At 47.6% G+C, this 19,706-nt stretch overlaps 1 protein-coding gene across 7 annotated transcripts in view; it reads right to left on the bottom strand.

Moving 5' to 3' along the window:
- The window catches only part of LOC126169406 (uncharacterized), a 121,008-nt gene that overhangs the window by 63,532 nt on the left and 37,770 nt on the right, over positions 1 to 19,706 (bottom strand). For 4 of the 7 annotated variants that reach the window (XM_049920638.1, XM_049920643.1, XM_049920644.1 and 1 more), the window contains exon 2: positions 3,831 to 3,866. The exons of 2 other annotated variants lie outside the window; for them this stretch is intronic. In XM_049920638.1, the coding sequence (XP_049776595.1) occupies positions 3,831 to 3,866 (36 nt within the window). Of the gene's footprint in view, positions 1 to 3,830; positions 5,105 to 19,706 lie in introns of those variants that run through there. One more of the 7 variants, XM_049920642.1, reaches the window with a different exon arrangement.

Raw genomic sequence — 19,706 nt, 5'->3', positions numbered from 1 at the left:
TCGTAGCATTACATGTCCCCCGTCCGTCTGGCAGAAGTGCACACAGACAAATAGCGGATCCAAGGTAAAAACAGCCGACAACGGCCGGGAGAGCCGTGTGCTGACCCCATGCCACTCCCACTGCATCCAGTGACCCCATTGGCAGAGGATGACATGGCGGTCGGTCGGTGCCGATTGTTCCATAAGGGACAGAAAGAGGAGCTTTGCTTGCGGCTTTGCGTCTGTCAGAAAACAATCTGTGAGGTGTAACGTGTAATGAAGCGGAACTGAGACTAACTCTGCTAATAGACCCTGAAGGCCACGTGATGCTAACCGACCACCACGTCTCCCTATTATAATGATACTGGGCGAAGTATGGAATAGAGAACTGCAGACACATGGCCAATCTATGTGGTCTGCGATGTGAGAGAGGGAAGGTGACTAAACTTCGTTTAGCTTGGCGGAATTTGCCGAAGATGAGTAATACCACCTCGCCTTATGACCATGCCGTGCACTTGTACTCAGTGTGAACGGGTAGGTTGCATTCACTCAAATGTGCCTCCTTGCACTACGTTTGTGAGGTTGCATTGTGTACAGGCGCGATGTACTAGCTTTACTAACTGCTATGTTTCACACTGCATTGTGACGTACAGAGGGTGAACAACAATATGGGAACGCCGCGACAAATGCGTGCTTGGACATAAATCCAGAAGCTAGCGGAGCCTTCTGGTTGCGCTGTTGTATTTGACCACGAACGGCACCTCTGCAATGTCTCCAATACGTTGTAAGTGTCAGTCGTCGTCATAACAGCGTTCTGTGTAGTTTTCAGTGCATTACATCGGCCGCGCGGCATTAGCCGAGCGGTCTCAGGCGCTGCAGTCATGGACTGTGCGGCTGATCCCGGCGGAGGTTCGTGTCCTCTCTCGGGCATGGGTGTGTGTGTTTGTCCTTAGGATAATTCAGCTTAAGTAGTGTGTAAGCCTAGGGACTGATGACCTTAGCAGTTAAGTCCAAAGTCCAATAATATTTCATACACATTTTCTTTTTCTTTTTTTTTTTTTTAATTGTATAGGGTCTCGGTGCGCTCCAACGTGGCGTATGGTGGGTGCCTCCGTAACCAAGGTAGCAGAAGAGTTTAGGGTTTCAAGAGGCACTGTATCGGAGATTTATTCTGTATACAGGAAAAGCGGTAAAACATCCTCTAAGTCACAACGCGGACGAAAGTATGTGATGAGTGTCTGTGACGGACGAAGAGTTCAAACTGTTAAAATGTGTGTGAAATCTTATGGGGCTTAGCTGCTAAGGTCATCAGTCCCTAAGCTTACACACTACTTAACCTAAATTATCCTAAGGACAAACCCACACACCCATGCCCGAGGGAGGACTCGAACGTCCGACGGGACCAGCAGCACAGTCTATGACCGCAGCGCCTCAGACCGCTTGGCTAATCCCGCGCGGCGGTCATCGAAGAGGATTATGATGAAAAATAAAAGGACGACAGCAATGTCACTGCGTAAATGAATGTTGCACTCGTGAAACCTAACAGCAGCAAAACAACACGAAGTGCGGCTCCATAAGCTGGGAATTCCGTAATCGCTCATCAGTGATGCCGATCCCCCTAACAGGAAAATGTAATGCCGAAGCCGTAAAACCTGGCCTATGGAGCAAAGGAAGAACGTAATTTGGCCTGATGAATCTTGTTTTACACTGTTTCCAGCTTCTGGCTGAGGTTACGTCCCACGAGTGAAACATGGCAGGGGTTCCGTGATGATTTGGGTGGTCATATCGTGGTATTCCATGGGGCCCAAATCACGTTGCAGCCCAGCATGTGTCCATTTTGGCTGAACAGGTCCATCCCGTGGTACAGTGTTTGTTGCCCAATGGTGATGCTATGTCCCAAGACAACAGGGTCGCCGTTTACAGAGCTCACATCGTCCAACACTGCTTTTGAGAGCACGATGATGAATTGTCCATTCTCCCTGGGCACCACAGTCACCAGATATGGTATACTTTGGAGAGGAGGGTACGTGATCGCTATCCACCTCCCTCATCGTTACCTAAACTTGCCACTATTTGGCAGGAAAAGCTGTGTAAGGTTCCCTTGAAAACCATAGAGGACGTTTATTTATCCACGTGGAGACTGGAAGGTGTTTCGAATGCCAACTGATCTCCTACACCGTATCAAGCATGGTATTGTGTTGTACTTCTGGTGTTTCCATATTTTTGTCCCCTCCCTGTAGATTTCCATAGCTGGATGGGAGCACGACGTTCTTGTCGGGCCACGCTTGGCGAGTACTCGTCCACATAAAGGCGAGTGTGGAACTTCTGGTCCAGCCACGTGAAAAGCAGCTGGTGAAGAAGGGGAAGAGAATAGAATTTTATGGGAGAGTCACTTATTTCAGTCTACATCTACATTTACATCTACATGATTACTCTGCAATTCACATTTATGTGCTTGGCAGAGGATTCATCGAACCACAATCATCCCATCTCTCTACCATTCCACTCCCGAACAGCGCGCGGGAAAAACGAACACCTAGACCTTTCTGTTCGAGTTCTGATTTCTCTTATTTTATTTAGATGATCATTCCTACCTATGTAGGTTGGGCTCAACACAATATTTTCGCATTCGAAAGAGAAAGTTGGTGACTGAAATTTCGTAAATAGATCTCGCCGCGACGAAAAACGTCTTTGCTTTAATGACTTCCATCCCAACTCGCGTATCGTATCTGCCACACTCTCTCCCCTATTACGTGATAATACAAAACGAGCTGCCCTTTTTTGCATCCTTTCGATGTCCTCCGTCAATCCCACCTGGTAAGGATCCCACACCGCGCAGCAATATTCTAACAGAGGACGAACGAGTGTAGTGTAAGCTGTCTCTTTAGTGGACTTATTGCATCTTCTGAGTGTCCTACCAATGAAACACAACATTTGGCCCGCCTACCTCACAATATTATCTATGTGGTCTTTCCAACTGAAGTTGTTCGTAATTTTAACACCCAGGTACTTAACTGAATTGACAGCCTTGAGAATTGTACTATCGAGTAATCGAATTCACACGGATTTCTTTTGGAACTCATGTGGATCACCTCACACTTTTCGTTATTTAGCGTCAACTGCCACCTGCCACACCATACAGAAATCTTTTCTAAATCGCTTTGCAACTGATACTGGTCTTCGGATGACCTTACTAGACGATAAATGACAGCATCATCTGCGAACAACCTAAGAGAACTGCTCAGATTGTCACCCAGGTCATTTGTATAGATCAGGAACAGCAGAGGTCCCAGGACGCTTCCCTGGGGAACATCTGATATCACTTCAGTTTTACGCGATGACTTGCCGTCTATTACTACGAACTGCGACCTACCTGATAGGAAATCACGAATCCAGTCGCACAACTGAGACGATACTCCATAGGCCCGCAGCTTGATTAGAAGTCGCTTGTGAGGAACGGCGTCAAAAGCTTTCCGGAAATCTAGAAATACGGAATCAACTTGAGATCCCCTGTCGATAGCGGCCATTACTTAGTGCGAATAAAGAGCTAGCTGCACTGCACAAGAACTATGTTTTCTGAAACCATACTGATTACGTATCAATAGATCGTTCCCTTCGAGGTGATTCATAATGTTTGAATACAGTATATGCTCCAAAACCCTACTGCAAACCGACGTCAATGATATAGGTCAGGAAGCCTTTTGGGCATTACCTCTTGCAAGACCCCAAGACCTTGTGAGATCCAGGCGGAAGTGTAGCCTATGGTGACGTCAGTGTAGAATGTCGTGACTTCCTCACAGCAGATCCGCCTTCCATAGCGGCAGCAGCAACAGGCGCGCGCCGGCACTCACCTTTCCGTATCCCGGATACAGATGGGCAGGTTCGTACTGCAGGGCGCAGGTCCCGGGCCGGGCAAGGATAAAACAGAGGTGAGCGAGAATAGAGGAGAAAGACACAGCACACACACAGGCGGGGGCGGCAGCAGGCACGCGCTGCAGCGGGTGACGACGAGCGCAGCTCCATCTAGCCTCCTCTTCTCGCCGCTCAACACTTCTCTACTTCTCTCCTAAATTAATTTCCTATCCGTCACGCGGGTTAGAGGGAGTACAAAACGTTAATCAGTCTAAACACTGCTAGTAACTAATCTCTTTGGCACAACTGCTGTATTAGAACGGTTAATTTGCAATCTCGCGGAGTAATAAAAAAAAAGGTACGAATCTAGAGGTTTGTGCCATTCGTTCGTAAATCGCGATGACCGGCGCGTCACTGGAGGGAATGTGGTAAAAGAAGCGGGAGAGAAAGGCAGAGGCAATAAGGATACGTAGAGATGTGCAAGCGAAGGGGAAAGGTGTGTTTCTTACAAAGCACCGAGTTGCTTCTGTCTCGCCGATTGCTAACAGTGTTATACACGATCTTACACATCTGCAGTGGTGCAAGTTTCAGTGAAAGTCTTCCGATTGTGCAAGCGCGCCATGGTGTAAAATGTTCCAGCGTTTCGGCCACTATCGCCGGTGGCCATCATCAGGATGTAAAATGTTCCAACGTTTCGGCCACCTGCCGGTGGGGCTGAAACGTTGGAAAATTTTACCCTCCTGATGATGACCGGGCGCAGCATGGCCGAAACGTTGGAACATTTTACACCCTGATGGTGACCACCTGCAATAGTGGCCGAAACGTTGGAACATTTTACACCGTGACGCGTTCACGCATGCGGCGGACATTTTGTGGAAACAGCGAAAAATTGTTGTTTTCTGAAAATCAGGAAAGAGGAGAGTTTTAACCCTTAGGGTGATTTTTGTAAGTCTTTTATTAGTAAATGTAGGTTTGACTAGTCTCCATTTGTAGGTACAATATCAGAGTTTCGATGTTATGGCAAACCCAATTCGATAAGGGACTGGCTAAAATCTCCAGAAGATGTCAAGGTTTTAGTTGCACAATTATGCGATTCTCGTAGCTCGGAGATTTTGAGGTTATGACGTAGCACAAGGCGAGGCTGGACAAAGGTGACTTTTTAGTTAACTGGGTAGCAGGTAAGCATTTGGGGGGGGGGGGCTTGCAAGACGTAATGAAGAGGTGTCGGGACGGGGGTGTGGAGCGTGAGGCGCCGGTCGTCGGCGTGGCGACCTGGAGCCTAGACGCGGTAGGAGAAGTGGCGGTAGGTGGTGCCGCCGGGCAGCCGGCCCGAGGTGCTGGAGGAGTAGGAGGAGTGGTAGGAGCCCGGGTAGTCGCTGCTGCGCGACGACCTCTCGGTGCTGTAGCTGTAGGAGCCGGGGCCCGAGCCGGTCGAGCGCTCCACGCGCTCCACGGCCGAGCTGTACGAGCGCTTGGGCCGGCCGTCGTCGTCGAGGCGGCGCTGCTCGCTCGTCTGCGTGTACGAGTACGAGTACTGCTCCTCGGCTCGCCGCGGCCGGTCGGGGGCGTCCAGCACCACGTAATGGCGCGGCACCGTCGACGTGTACGTGGGCGTCTGCCGCACCGACAACAGCAACACATCACGCTCGCTCGCCGTCACCTCGCTGGCAGCGCGCCGCCGCGGCCGCGCAAGCGCGTCGGGGCTCGAGAGCGGGGGGCCGTGCGGGCAGCCGGAGCGCGACCAACTCGAGCTTGTGCTGGGCCGTACCCGTGTATGCATAGTAATTAAAAAATACAACAAACACCAACTTTTGCGCCTCTGTCACTCTCCTCTTCAGAGGAAAAGTACCGTGCAATGAAATGAAATGATCGTGCGGCATCGTTGGCCGGGAGACCCCATACAGGGTGTTGCGAGTCAATCGTGATGAAAGACACACAACACCCAGTCATCTCGAGGCAGAGAAAATCCCTGACCCCGCCGGGAATCGAACCCGGGACCCCGTGCGCGGGAAGCGAGAACGCTACCGCAAGACCACGAGCTGCGGGCTACCGTGCAATGTGGAACAGAGACAACTTGAGCAAATTGCACGTTTGCTCAGTATCGGCAGATGATGCAGAAAGTTGAGAGGTGTAGTGGAGACGTTTAGTTTCGGTGGATGGTTTAGAGAGTTGAAAAATGTGCTGAAGAGATTCAGTATTGGTGAATGGTGTAAAGAAAAGTGTGTTCAAGAGGTTCAGAATCATCGAACGCTCTAGAGTGTTAAGAAATGTACTGTTGAGGTTCAGTATTGGCGGATGACGTAGGTGGTTGACAAGTGAGGTGAAGAGGTTCAGTATTGGCAGTTGGTATAGTGTGTTCAGAAGTGTACTGTTGAGGTTCAGTATTGGCGGATGACGTTGGTGGTTGACAAGTGTGGTGACGAGGTTCAGTATTGGCAGTTGGTATAGAGTGTTCAGAAGTGTACTGAAGAGGTTCAGTATTGGCGGATCAGTAGGCAGTTGAGAACTGTGCTGAAGACGTTCAGTATCAGTAGTTGGTATAGAGGATTGAGAAGCGTGCTGAAGAGGTTCAGTATTTTCGGATGAGTATGGAGTTAAGAAGTGTGCTGAAGAGGTTCAGTATTGGCAGACAGTGTAGAGTTGAAAAGTGTTCTCGAAGTGGTTCAGTATGAAGCACAGAGTTAAGAAGTGTACTGAAGAGGTTCAGTATTGGCGGATGAGTAAGAAGTTGAGAAGTGTGCTAAAGGGGTTCAGTATCGCCAAATGGTGTACAGGGATGAGAACTGTGCTGAAGACGTTCAGTATCAGGAGGTGATCTAGAGGATTGAGAAGTGTACTGAAGAGGTTCAGTATTTTCGGATGCGTAGGGAGTTAAGAAGTGTCCTGAACAGGTTCCGTATTGGCAGATAGTGTAGGGAATTGAAAAGTGTTCTGAAGAGTTAAGTATGAAGCAGACAGTTAAGAAGTGTACTAGAGAGGTTCAGTATTGGCAGATGAGTAAGGAGTTGAGAAGTGTGCTAAAAAGATTCAGTATTGGCAAATGGTCTACAGAGATGAGAAGTGTGCTGAAGAGGTTCAGTATGATGTAGAGTGTCGAGAAGCGTATTCGAGAAGTTCAGTACTGGCAGATGAGTACAGATTTGAGAAGTGTGCTGAAGAGGTTCAGTGATAACAGATGGTGTAGAGAGTTGAGAAGTGTACTGGCGACGTTCATTATTGGCAGATGGCATGGGGAGTTATGAAGTGCGTTGATGAACTTCAGTATTGGCAACTGATTTTGATAGTTGAGGAGCGTGCTGTAGAGGTTCAGTATTGGAGATTGATGAAGAGAGTTGAGAAGTGTGCTGAAGATGTCCAGTATTGTCAGATGACGTTCAGAGTTGACAGAAGCGCTAGTGTCAGTTACAAAATGCTCCGTTGTCATCCCAAGCACTCACTTTGGTTGGTCAGGCCATTTCAGGAGAAGGGAATTTGGAAATGTTGGAAAGGAAGACTTGGTGGTATGACGACCAATGTAGAAAACTCCCCCACCTTGTGTTTTCATTGTGTCATGCATGTCTGTTGTTTGGTCATTCTGTCTTCTTCCTTGAACCCCTTCTTCGTGTGACTTTACTGACAGCTTCTAGGTCCTGTAAATTTGATGATAATAATTACTTAAGACTTTTTGAAAACCACTTGCGTTTAGTAATCTTCTTTTTCAAGGCTGCATAAACCTGATGGGTCAACTTCCTTGGGGCCATTCTCCCTATACAGTCCACTCACATTAATATCACCACCCCCTATGTTTGACGTCAGTGTGCAATAACCACTCACAAGGCGCAGGTGGAGGCTGTATAAAGCATGTCGGAGAGACCCGGAAAACAATGTAGCCTTGTCATAATGCGAAAGCAAGCAGTTTATCTAACGTCCAGAAGAGTGTGATGATTGGCTTTCGGTCCATGGGTGCAAAATTTTCCGAAACGGATGAATTTGTAAACTATTAGTGTGCCACCATGGTTAACGTATACTGGGCATGGCAAAATGGCGCTAATCAGAACTGCCGCCGAGAATCGTGCACCACAGGCCGTAAAAGACAGGGGTGAATGACAGCTGCAGAGATGTGTACGGGCGAATAGATGTGCGAATATTAAGCAACTGACCACACAGTTGAACCAAGGAGCTACCAAGAGTGTTTCCACAATGCCCTTCATCGAACGTTGCTGTGTATGTGTCTCCATAGGAGGAGCCTGGTTCATGCACTTGTGCTGACAGCTGTTCATCGCCAGCGAAGTCTGTAATTTGCAGTACCGTACCGCATCTGGACACCCGCTTAGTGGCGACAGGTGACTTTTTCAAGTGAATTGCGTTTCATGCTCCACAGGACAGCTGGCTTTTGGTATATGAAATGAAATGAAGTCCCATGCTTCTTTACAGAGCGTAGGGGAACGATGCGGGAGACCCGCACCGCCTTACTAGGCAAGGTCCTAATGGAGGTGGTTTGCCGGTGCCTTCCTCCGACCGTAATGGGGATGAATGATCATGATGAAGACGACACAACAACACCCAGTCATCTCGAGGCAGGAAAAATCCCTGACCCCGCCGGGAATCGAACCCGGGACCCCGTGCTCGGAAAGTGAGAACGCTACCACGAGGGGCGGACTTTGGTATATACTACCCTGCAATAATCGACAGAGGGATGCATTCCAGAGGAAGGATGATTATGGTCTGGGGAACGTTTTCGTGCCATTCCCTCGGTGACCTCGTCTTTCTGGAAGGCACAGTCGATCAACCCAAGCATGCATCTATCCTTGGGGACAATGTCCACTCCTACATACAATTCGTTTTTCCTCGGCATGATGGCATCTACCAGCGGGGCAATGCAACGTGTCACACAGCTCGCAGTGTACTTGCGTGTTTTGAAGAGCTCCAGGATGAGTTTGTCGTACTTCCCTGACCATCAAGCTCCCAGGATTTATACCCAATTGAGAATACTCGGGACCAACTCGATCGGACTGTTCGCCACATAGAGCCTCAACCGAGACACCACGACACTGGACTCGATGTGGCCCCACATCCCTGCCTGTCCTTGCAGAACCTCTGACTCTCTTCCAGCTCGTCTTACAGCCGTCCCCTATGCAAGAAGTGGTTATTCACGCGTTCGACAGGTGGCCACATTAATGTGACTGGACAGTGTAAGCTTTTAACAATATTCTGTGTAACTAGACTTATAGCCCAAGATAACCTTATGGAATGTGATTATTTGTGTTAAGAGCAAGTGCGTGTGTTCTGCTCTTTTATCTACAGCTCCTTCGAACGCTTCCTTCTCGGCGCCGGCGATCTGCTTATTAGATGACATGACTGGAAATAGATTGAGCTAGTGTTTCTATACACAAATTAAAACACATGTTGTTTACCTTTGAGTACAACTAGCTTTAGAAGAGTAGAAATATCTGTAGATATTTTTTGACTTACTTGTCGTGCCGGCCGTTGTGGTCGAGCGGTTCTAGGCGCTTCAGTCCGGAACCGCTGCTGCTACGGTCGCAGGGTCGAATCCCGCCTCGGGCATGGATGTGTGTGATGTCCTTAGGTTAGTTAGGTTTTAGCAGTTCTAAGTCTAGGGGACTGATGACCTCAGATGTTAAGTCCCATAGTGCTCAGAGCCATTTGAACTTACTTGTCGTTCTTTTTGAGATGGTTGTGTCGTGTTCAGAAATGGTTCAAATGGCTCTGAGCACTTTTGGGACTTAACAGCTAAGGTCATCAGTCCCCTAGAACTTAGAACTACTTAAACCTAACTAACCTAAGGACATCACACACATCCATGCCCGAGGCAGGATTCGAATCTGCGACCGTAGCGGTCGCGCGGTTCCAGACTGAAACGCCTAGAACCGCTCGGCCACTGCGGTCGGCTTGTGTCCTGTTGACCTGTTGTTCGTACCCTACTATGTCGATATTTTCTTAAACGGTGTTTTAGATATCCCCTATATCTCCTTTAATTTGTACAATTGGTGATATAAATAGTTGTTTCATTAGTATCCCCGATCTAGTACATTAAGACATCGCTTCGGCAGGCTCCAACTCGTACAAATAAGCTCTGGTGAATGATGTGAACTGTGAACGCTAGCTCAGACGCCTTGCAACTAAACGAGCATAGGGTCGTCAGGTGATTAGAATAAACGGAAAGGAAAGAAGCGAAGCTGGAGGGATTGTTGAGGTGTTGTAGAGGGGGTCTGCCCCGGGCGAAGAAGCGCGCCAAGCTGCTACGCCGTCTGTGGCGCCGCTGTTGCGTTGAGCCGTCACCTCCCGCTGCAACAACTCCACAGAGGTCTGAGAGAGGCATAGCACTAGACAGTACTGCGGCAGCGAACCACATTTCGCTTTAGGCACTACTGTGTGTTGCTAACAACCGAGGCGCCGTGCAGCCACGCGTTGCATGCTGGCTTTCCTGGCAGCTTGCCAAGATGTCATGACGCGTTCTGGATGCGCCGTTCACCTTCCTGCTTGAAAGTCGCAAAAAAGAAAAAAAACAAAAAAAAATACAGTCTCTCAACTTACGGCTAGAATTCCATGAAATTTTGGGAGAACTATAAAACTGTTGAGACTTTAGGGGCCAGTTTTTTACGTGTGTCCTATTGGCGCTCGTCTCGAGATCTAGGGGCGAAGCTCATTTTGTGGTTTTCTCCAGAACGACTTGCTAGCATTGTCAAAGACTCACCGATCATTGCTGGCGGTCGGTCACAGAAAAGTCTTCTGGCTATCTTTAGGTGTATACTGGCGAAAAATGGCCAGAAGACTATGCACCGAAAAAATGTGGCACCAAATTTCCAACACCCAACAGTTCTCCCGAAATTTTGTGGAACAATCTCTACGTCGACAAGTTTGAATTTCGAATCAGAAGTGATGTCGATCACAAAGTGTTGCTTGCTTGCTTGATTCCTAGTGATTTTCCTCATTCTGTTATACAAACTGCTCGAAATCACTCATACTGAGAAATGAGGAGGAGGATATCTTTTACTTTGTAAAGAACTTTTTGTAGCCAAGACGGCATAAATACTTGTTTATTTTCGATAACCAGTTACGACAGGCCTTTTCATTGTGTCAAGTTATCATATTAAAGGACAAAATGTAGCACATTATGCAAAGGTTCGTCAGAAATAAAACGTTTATGGTCAAAAAGCACTTTGTGCACATGGCCATGTTGGTATATGTAGCGCTCACAAATTATTGTTAGGTCTTTAAAAAAATACCATATACAGTACAATAGCACAGCTGTTTACGTTAGCTTAACATGCTTCATTCATTGATGAATCACCTTAAACGGCGTATAAGTTGCGACATAGACGCCATCTTAGGTGCTATTGCACATTTTTTCTATATTGTGTTTTTTAAGACTTAACAATCATTTGTCAGCGCTACATATACGGACATGGCCATGTGCACAAGATGCTCTTTGATCGTAAACTTTTAATTTCTGGTAAACCTTTACATAATGGGGTGCATTTTCCTCACCAATATGACTACTTGGCATGAGGTTCCAACTCACAATGAACGCGTTTTGTAGGAAAAATTTTTGAAGACCAGAAGATAACAGCAAAGCCTGTCGAAACCGGTTGTTGTTAATAAATATTTACGCGACCTTGGTTGTAATACGTTTTTTACCGTATTATGCAAATATTTACTGTCGTGTGGACCATTTTATTCTAGAAAACTAACTTCTACCATTTTTATGCAATTCAAAAGGAAATATCGCTATGCAGGATTTAAGGTAAGGACGTATTATCAGTGATAAAATGAATCAGACACAAGTATTCGGTTCATTAACTCATTTATTTTGTCCTTTACACTGGACTATTACAAACGAAGTCGAACAAGAAATCGTACGTTAGAAACACTGCATAACTAAGCATTGTGCAACAGCATATTGAGACAGAAACGGATTAGTTCATCGGACAAGGATGTACAAATACATGATTCCTTATAGTCTAAGTACCTTTCAGTTAAGTTTGTTGGCCTGTAATTACTGGGAATTAAATGCGAGTTTATGTCGATAACAATGTTAAACATTTGTGATTACTACACCTGCCAGCGAACGATGTTAAGATAACGGATTAAAAACTGGAGTGCAATATTGCAAGAATTACGCGGACAGTTAAAAAAGAATGCAATACCCTGAGATATCTTTTTTCCGTGGAGTATGTTGTTCTTTTGGTGGAAAAATGTAAGAAGTGGGAGGAAACGTTTATTAAAACATGAAAAATATGTACGATGCCAGAAGGCTTCACGATATTAAGTAATAAATGGTAGTATGACAGTATATCGGGAAGCCGTTTTCATAAAAAAAAAACATTAACGCTGGCAAAGTGTTTACCATGTTGAAGAACGAAGGAAAGTTCGTTCTTTGGCTGTATGGTGTTACGCTAATTTGTCTGATTTTAAGTTTGACGTAGCACAGTGATATTTCAGTACTGCACGGAGCTTCTACTATCTTCTTTGCACCATTCCATGTGAATTTATCAAGATTTACTTTCCATAGAAACACATTATCACAGCGTAGAGCATGGTTGTTTTTAATTAGAAGAGACAAATTCAGGTAAGACGTGTTGTGTTGATTGTCCATACAGTTAAGAGGGATACAGAAAAATTAAGAGCAGAGCAGAGATTAGGAGGCGGAGATATTGAGTATCGGCGGGTGCTGCAGTTCAGTATCGGCGGATGACGGAGGTGCCGGGCAGCCCCTGGAAGTGCACCCTGCGGTGCACGGGCACGGGCAGAGGTACCCGCACCACGGTTGCCGCTGAACTGACGGACGGGGTGTGGGGTGCCGGTCGGCGCGCCGCGAAAGCCGTCACCGGTTCTGGGATGAGGCTGGGTCGCGGCACAGTCGGGTGCTTGCTCCAGTCGATGCGCCGTCTCTGCGAAACAACACGTAAACACTCTCACACCAGCAGATCGGGCTTATACACACGTTTCGTGCATGCACACTTCCTGTAAAATATTTGTCCCTCAACACGACACATCAAAATGTTGCACTAGAAAGCTACACCACGTAGCCAAAAGTTTCCAGATACGGCATTCCATCTGAACAGTAATAAACCTAACAGAGATGCCAAGAGTCACGTGAATGTTATCCGATTTGAAGATGTGCCGCCTATGACGAGCCGCGCGGTTTGGGGCGCCTTGACACGGTTCGCGCAGCTCACCCCGTCGGAGGCTCGAGTCCTCCCTCGGGAATGGGTGTATGTGTTGTCCTTAGCATACGTTAGTTTAAGTAGTGTATAAGTCTGGGGAATGATGACCTCAGCAGTTTGGTCCCATAGAAACTTACGACAAAATTTTTGCCTATGTCGTCCAAATGTTGCGTCTAGACGCGGTGTGTGGCGCGAATATACACATGTCGGAGCAGCCTGTTACAGACAGGTGCATGCCATGGTAGCACATCGTGAGTTAAGCGACGTTGAACGTGGTGAGATGATAATACACTACTGGCCATTAAAATTGCTACACCACGAAGATGACGTGTTACAGACGCGAGATTTAACCGACAAGAAGAAGATGCTGTGATATGCAAATGATTAGCTTTTCAGAAGATTCACACAAGGTTGCCGCCGGGCCGACACCTACAACGTGCTGACATGAGGGAAGTTTGCAACAGATTTCTCATACACAAACAGCAGTTGACCGGCTTTGCCTGGTGAAACGTTGTTCTGATGCCTCGTGTAAGGAGGAGACTCTGATAAAGGTCGGATTGTAGCCTATCGCGATTGCGGTTTATCGTATCGCGATATTGCTGCTCGCGTTGGTCGAGATCCAATGACTGTTAGCAGAATATGGAATCGGTAGGTAATACGGAACGTCGTGCTGGATCCCAACAGCCTCGTATCATTAGCAGTCGAGAAGACAGGCATCTTATTCGCATGGCTGTAACGGATCGTGCAGCCACGTCTCGATCCCTGAGTCAACAGATGGGGACGTTTGCAAGACAACAACCATCTGCACGAGCAGTTCGACGTTTGCTGCAGCATGGACTATCAGCTCGGAATCCATGGCTGCGGTTACCTTTGACGCTAAATCACAGACAGGAGCGCCTGCGATGGCGTACTTAACGACGAACCTGGGTCCATGAATGGCAAAACGTCATTTTTTCGGATGAATCCAGGTTCTGTTTACAGCAACATGATGGTCGCATCCGTGTTTGGCGATACCGCGGTGAACGCACATTGGAAGCGTGTATTCGTCATCGCCATACTGGCGTATCACCCGGCGTGATGGTATGGGGTGCCATTGGTTACACGTTTCGGTCACCTCTTGTTCGCATTAACGGCACTTTGAACAGTGGACGTTACATTTCCGATGTGTTACGACCCGTGGCTCTACCCTTTATTCGATCCCTGCGAAACCCTACATTTCAGCAGGATAATACACGACCGCATGTTGTAGGACCTGTACGGGCCTTTCTGGATACAGTAAATGTTCGACTGCTGCCCTGGCCAGGACATTCTCCAGATCTCTCACCAATTGAAAACGTCTGGTCAATGGTGGCCGAGCAACTGGCTCGTCACAATACGCCAGTCACTACTCTGGACGAACTGTGGCATCGTGTTGAAGGTGCATTGGCAGCTGTACCTGTACACGCCATCCGAGCTCTGTTTGACTCAATGCCCAGGCGTATCAAGGCCGCTATTACGGCCAGAGGTGGTTGTTCTGGGTACTGATTTCTCAGGATCTATGCACCCAAACTGCGTGAAAATATAATCACATGTCAGTTCTAGTATAATATATTTGTCCAATGAATACCCGTTTATCATCTGCATTTCTTCTTGGTGTAGCTATTTTAACGGCCAGTAGTGTATAAAGCTCATGTGTCATAGCATGTCGGAGATTAATCAACAACTAGCGTTACCGATGTCAGCTGTCTCTAGGGTGTATATCCCAGTGACTATGTTTCTGTACTCGTAAACCACTGGACAGAGTGGTTGGAGGAGAGGGAGGGGGGGGGGCGCGAGGAGCGAGGCCTCATCTGCTTGGCAATTGTGATGGCTCGAGCCAGTTTCCTATTTCCCGACGAAGAGGGCTTTTTCCATCCTGGAGATGATGTGGCGCTTTTTCGATAATACAGGGTGTTTACAATTCAACTTTCACTACTTCAAAGGGTCCCGATGACAAACGAGTGATCGTAGAACAATGAAACTTCGTCGAAACATTCGTAAGGACATGTGCAAGAAAAATAACGAATAAACCATTGAAAGAAACACATTTTAATTTCCACGCGAGTAGGCAACAATTGTTCATTGCGTACCATGTTTACGTTCCGCGTTACAAACGCTGCTCACTGTGACGACCATCTACATCCACGACAGCCTGGAGCCGCGCCAGAGAATACATTACTGCTGCCCGAAACACTGGTGGACCGCGGAATGTTAAGCTGTCGTGCAAAGTTCGTGCACTGCTTGATGACCGCATATTGCATCCAGCATTCGCAGCTTCAACAATCTGTGGCGCAATTGGCCGTCCACATCTCCCAGGAGCAATTCCCAAATCGCCATTTAATTCGAACTTCGGAATCGTATTCTTCAACCCTGATACGAAAAGAGGACCTCTCAGTATTCGTTCAATCGTCGATACTCGCGAAGAGCACCAGCACTATAGCTGCCGTTTTTAGAAAACAACTTTACGAGTAACGCCTTGCTCAGCTCATCCACCGCCATGATGACGGTCTGCAACTGCAATGCGAACTGATGCTTGTGTTTCAACCCTACGTCGTCGTACCAGTACCGGCCCCTAACGGCAAGTCATGAAACTAACACTACTAACAACGCAAATCTTACAGCACACCATTGAACGTTGTGCTATAAAGATGGGTACCCAATCGGTAAATCGTTTTCTGCCTACGCTTGCTCAAGCAGCACGGCAAGTCATACAACTAACACTACTAACAACGCAAATACTGAATTTTGTTGCAATAAAGTTGGGAACCCACACGGTAAATCGTTTTCCTGCACTAGCTCAAGTAGCGAAACTTTAATTAAGACCAGCCTGTAATTTTTAAATGGGTTGCGGTCGGAGCATACTATTCTGGCTTCAGCAAAGCAAAGCACCGCGCTTCAGTCCTGATTGGCCCACCGGAACCGACCGACCGCCGTGTCATCCGTTGCCAATAAGGTAATTGAGTCCTGAGCAACTGAGGTGGACGTGTTGCCTTAGTTGTGAGTGATGGTCACATGATGTAAGATGTTTTCCTGCCCCTTATAACTACATTTCGTATCGCTACTCACTTTAGCGCCGTCAGCGTTACATTTATTTTGGCACGCAAGCTGTGACTATTGGTGCGCAAGAGTGTACAGGTGACTGGATCGCTCGTCGGAGAAATTGGGCGGAATATGATGCCAAAAAGCGTTAAATTTTATGTTAAAAAGCACTTACTGAAGACACGTGTACGCATTCGTGTCGCATAACAACGCCGATGGTTCGTGGTGTGCAGAACTTAATCCGAATCGTGCGTGATGTAATCTCAGATCCGTGTGCGTCGGGCGCACCACGTGAAGGAACCAGTAAGATAACAATAATATTATCAATAGACTTGAGTGGTTGATTGTAAAAGACTCAGATTCCTGTGCAAAAGAAGTGTGTGAATGGTGGAACTCTGAAAAAGAATTACTTGAGAAGGTAGTGGAAGTTTCATTACAACTGTATCACATAAATCTGTAGCATAGCATCCAGTGAAACTCTTCGTATTGAACCGTATGTTGAATGAACATTTCAGCTTAGTTGCCGTCACGTTATCACGAGGAAAAAGCTGTCTGTGCCGGCAGGTAGGTGGGAAGGGAAAACAGTCGTAAAACATAAACTCTCTTCCTCATGCAGTACCGCATATACACTCCTGGAAATGGAAAAAAGAACACATTGACACCGGTGTGTCAGACCCACCATACTTGCTCCGGACACTGCGAGAGGGCTGTACAAGCAATGATCACACGCACGGCACAGCGGACACACCAGGAACCGCGGTGTTGGCCGTCGAATGGCGCTAGCTGCGCAGCATTTGTGCACCGCCGCCGTCAGTGTCAGCCAGTTTGCCGTGCATTAGGAGCTCCATCGCAGTCTTTAACACTGGTAGCATGCCGCGACAGCGTGGACGTGAACCGTATGTGCAGTTGACGGACTTTGAGCGAGGGCGTATAGTGGGCATGCGGGAGGCCGGGTGGACGTACCGCCGAATTGCTCAACACGTGGGGCGTGAGGTCTCCACAGTACATCGATGTTGTCGCCAGTGGTCGGCGGAAGGTGCACGTGCCCGTCGACCTGGGACCGGACCGCAGCGACGCACGGATGCACGCCAAGACCGTAGGATCCTACGCAGTGCCGTATGGGACCGCACCGCCACTTCCCAGCAAATTACGGACACTGTTGCTCCTGGGGTATCGGCGAGGACCATTCGCAACCGTCTCCATGAAGCTGGGCTACGGTCCCGCACACCGTTAGGCCGTCTTCCGCTCACGCCCCAACATCGTGAAGCCCGCCTCCAGTGGTGTCGCGACAGGCGTGAATGGAGGGACGAATGGAGACGTGTCGTCTTCAGCGATGAGAGTCGCTTCTGCCTTGGTGCCAATGATGGTCGTATGCGTGTTTGGCGCCGTGCAGGTGAGCGCCACAATCAGGACTGCATACGACCGAGGCACACAGGGCCAACACCCGGCATCATGGTGTGGGGAGCGATCTCCTACACTGGCCGTACACCACTGGTGATCGTCGAGGGGACACTGAATAGTGCACGGTACATCCAAACCGTCATCGAACCCATCGTTCTACCATTCCTAGACCGGCAAGGGAACTTGCTGTTCCAACAGGACAATGCACGTCCGCATGTATCCCGTGCCACCCAACGTGCTCTAGAAGGTGTAAGTCAACTACCCTGGCCAACAAGATCTCCGGATCTGTCCCCCATTGAGCATGTTTGGGACTGGATGAAGCGTCGTCTCACGCGGTCTGCACGTCCAGCACGAACGCTGGTCCAACTGAGGCGCCAGGTGGAAATGGCATGGCAAGCCGTTCCACAGGACTACATCCAGCATCTCTACGATCGTCTCCATTGGAGAATAGCAGCCTGCATTGCTGCGAAAGGTGGATATACACTGTACTAGTGCCGACATTGTGCATGCTCTGTTGCCTGTGTCTATGTGCCTGTGGTTCTGTCAGTGTGATCATGTGATGTATCTGACCCCAGGAATGTGTCAATAAAGTTTCCCCTTCCTGGGACAATGAATTCACGGTGTTCTTATTTCAATTTCCAGGAGTGTATTTCAGCCTGACCGCTGACACCCTGTGGAAATAAACTTTTCAAAGCCGTGGCTGGAAGCAGTACATAGTTTAGAATAAAGTAGTAATGGAGAAGGAAATGTATAAGGGAAAAGCCTACATTCTGCTTGTGGGGTTAATTGGACAAAAGCGTGGATGGCAACACGGCTCGTTCGAGAATATTTTTCCACATAAGCTACTTATTATTTGGTACTCCAATCCCTTCATTCCCACCCCCCCTTTTTCCCGTGTACACTTGTACGGTGTCAGTTTCTTAACTAATTGCAATACACGCTGCATACATATCTTGCACTTGCTCCTGGCACCCCTCTCAGCTTGACGACCTAAGCGGCTGCTACTAATCGTGACACGCCCCGTATAGAAATCTTAAAGTTGTAATTCCTTTGATGGCCCTCTCAGCTTCTGCTTTAAACCGGCCCTGGATTTTAAAACGATTTAGTGGAGCGGCTTTGGAGCTCGTTGTTTTGAGAGCGTTGCGTTTATCAAATCGTGATTAAGTGATGCTCTGCGACGAATAAAGTTGTTCTGCTAGTTCGAAAGCTTCAAAAGAGACCCGGAGGGCGCCGGGAGCAGTGGTGTGAATTTCGGCTAAAGCTGTTGGTTTTGTTGACCTTTTGCTATCGCACACGTGCTCGAAAGGGAAACGCCGCAAGGTAGTTTGGAGCCTTTAGCTAGCTGGAGATGGTACGTAATTTTACGAAGCGGTCTTGGAGAGGTGTAGTAGATTCTGTTTTTCACATGGAAACTTGTGATGTTTCTGTGTGTGTCTCTTTCCTTTTTTGACTTTGAATCGTCATCCTGTTTCATTTATAAAGCGCTGTCCTGTTTCGTTTATAAAGGATATTATCGGTGAGAGTTGTTTGAAAATATAAGTTAATGCGTATGAACAGGAAAATAAATATTGTAATGTTCGAATACAGCGTTAGTAGTGTGCAGCTTGATACAGTCACATCGATTATATACTTAGGCGTAACGTTTCAAAACGGTATGAAATGGAACGAGCATGTAAGTGATCAATAGTAGGGAAGGCGAATGATCGACCTCGGTTTGCTGCAAGAACTGTAGGAAAGTGAAGCTTATGTACAAAGGATGAGAACATATGGAACACTAGTGCCACCCATTCTTGATTACTGCTCGAGTGTTTGGGATCCGCACTAAGTCGGATTGTAGGAAGACATCGAAGCGATTCAGAGACGGGCTGCTCGATTTGTTACCGGTAGGTTTGTTCAACACGTGAGTATTACAGGGATGCTTCGTGAACTCAAATGGGAATGCCTGGAGAGAAGAAGACGTTTTTTCGTGGAACACTATCGAGAAAATTTAGAACTGGCACTTAAAGCTGACTGCAGAACGATTCTCCTGCCTCCTACGTACATTTTCTGTAAGGACCACGGAGTTAAGAGAAATTAGGGCTCGTTCTGAGGCATATAGACAGTCCTTTTCCGTCGCTCTATTTGCGTGTGGAATGAGAAAAGAAAAGACTAGAAGTGGTATACAGCACCCCTCGCCAAGCACCATGCGGTGGCTTGCGGAATATGTAAGTAGATGTAGATGTAGATGCAGAAACTAATTGGAGGCGCTGT

This window comes from Schistocerca cancellata, chromosome 1 (assembly GCF_023864275.1).
Source record: "Schistocerca cancellata isolate TAMUIC-IGC-003103 chromosome 1, iqSchCanc2.1, whole genome shotgun sequence".
Classification (NCBI taxonomy): Eukaryota; Metazoa; Arthropoda; class Insecta; order Orthoptera; family Acrididae; genus Schistocerca; species Schistocerca cancellata.
Note: the sequence above shows the minus strand (reverse complement) of the source record. Positions and strands in the feature narration are given on the sequence as shown.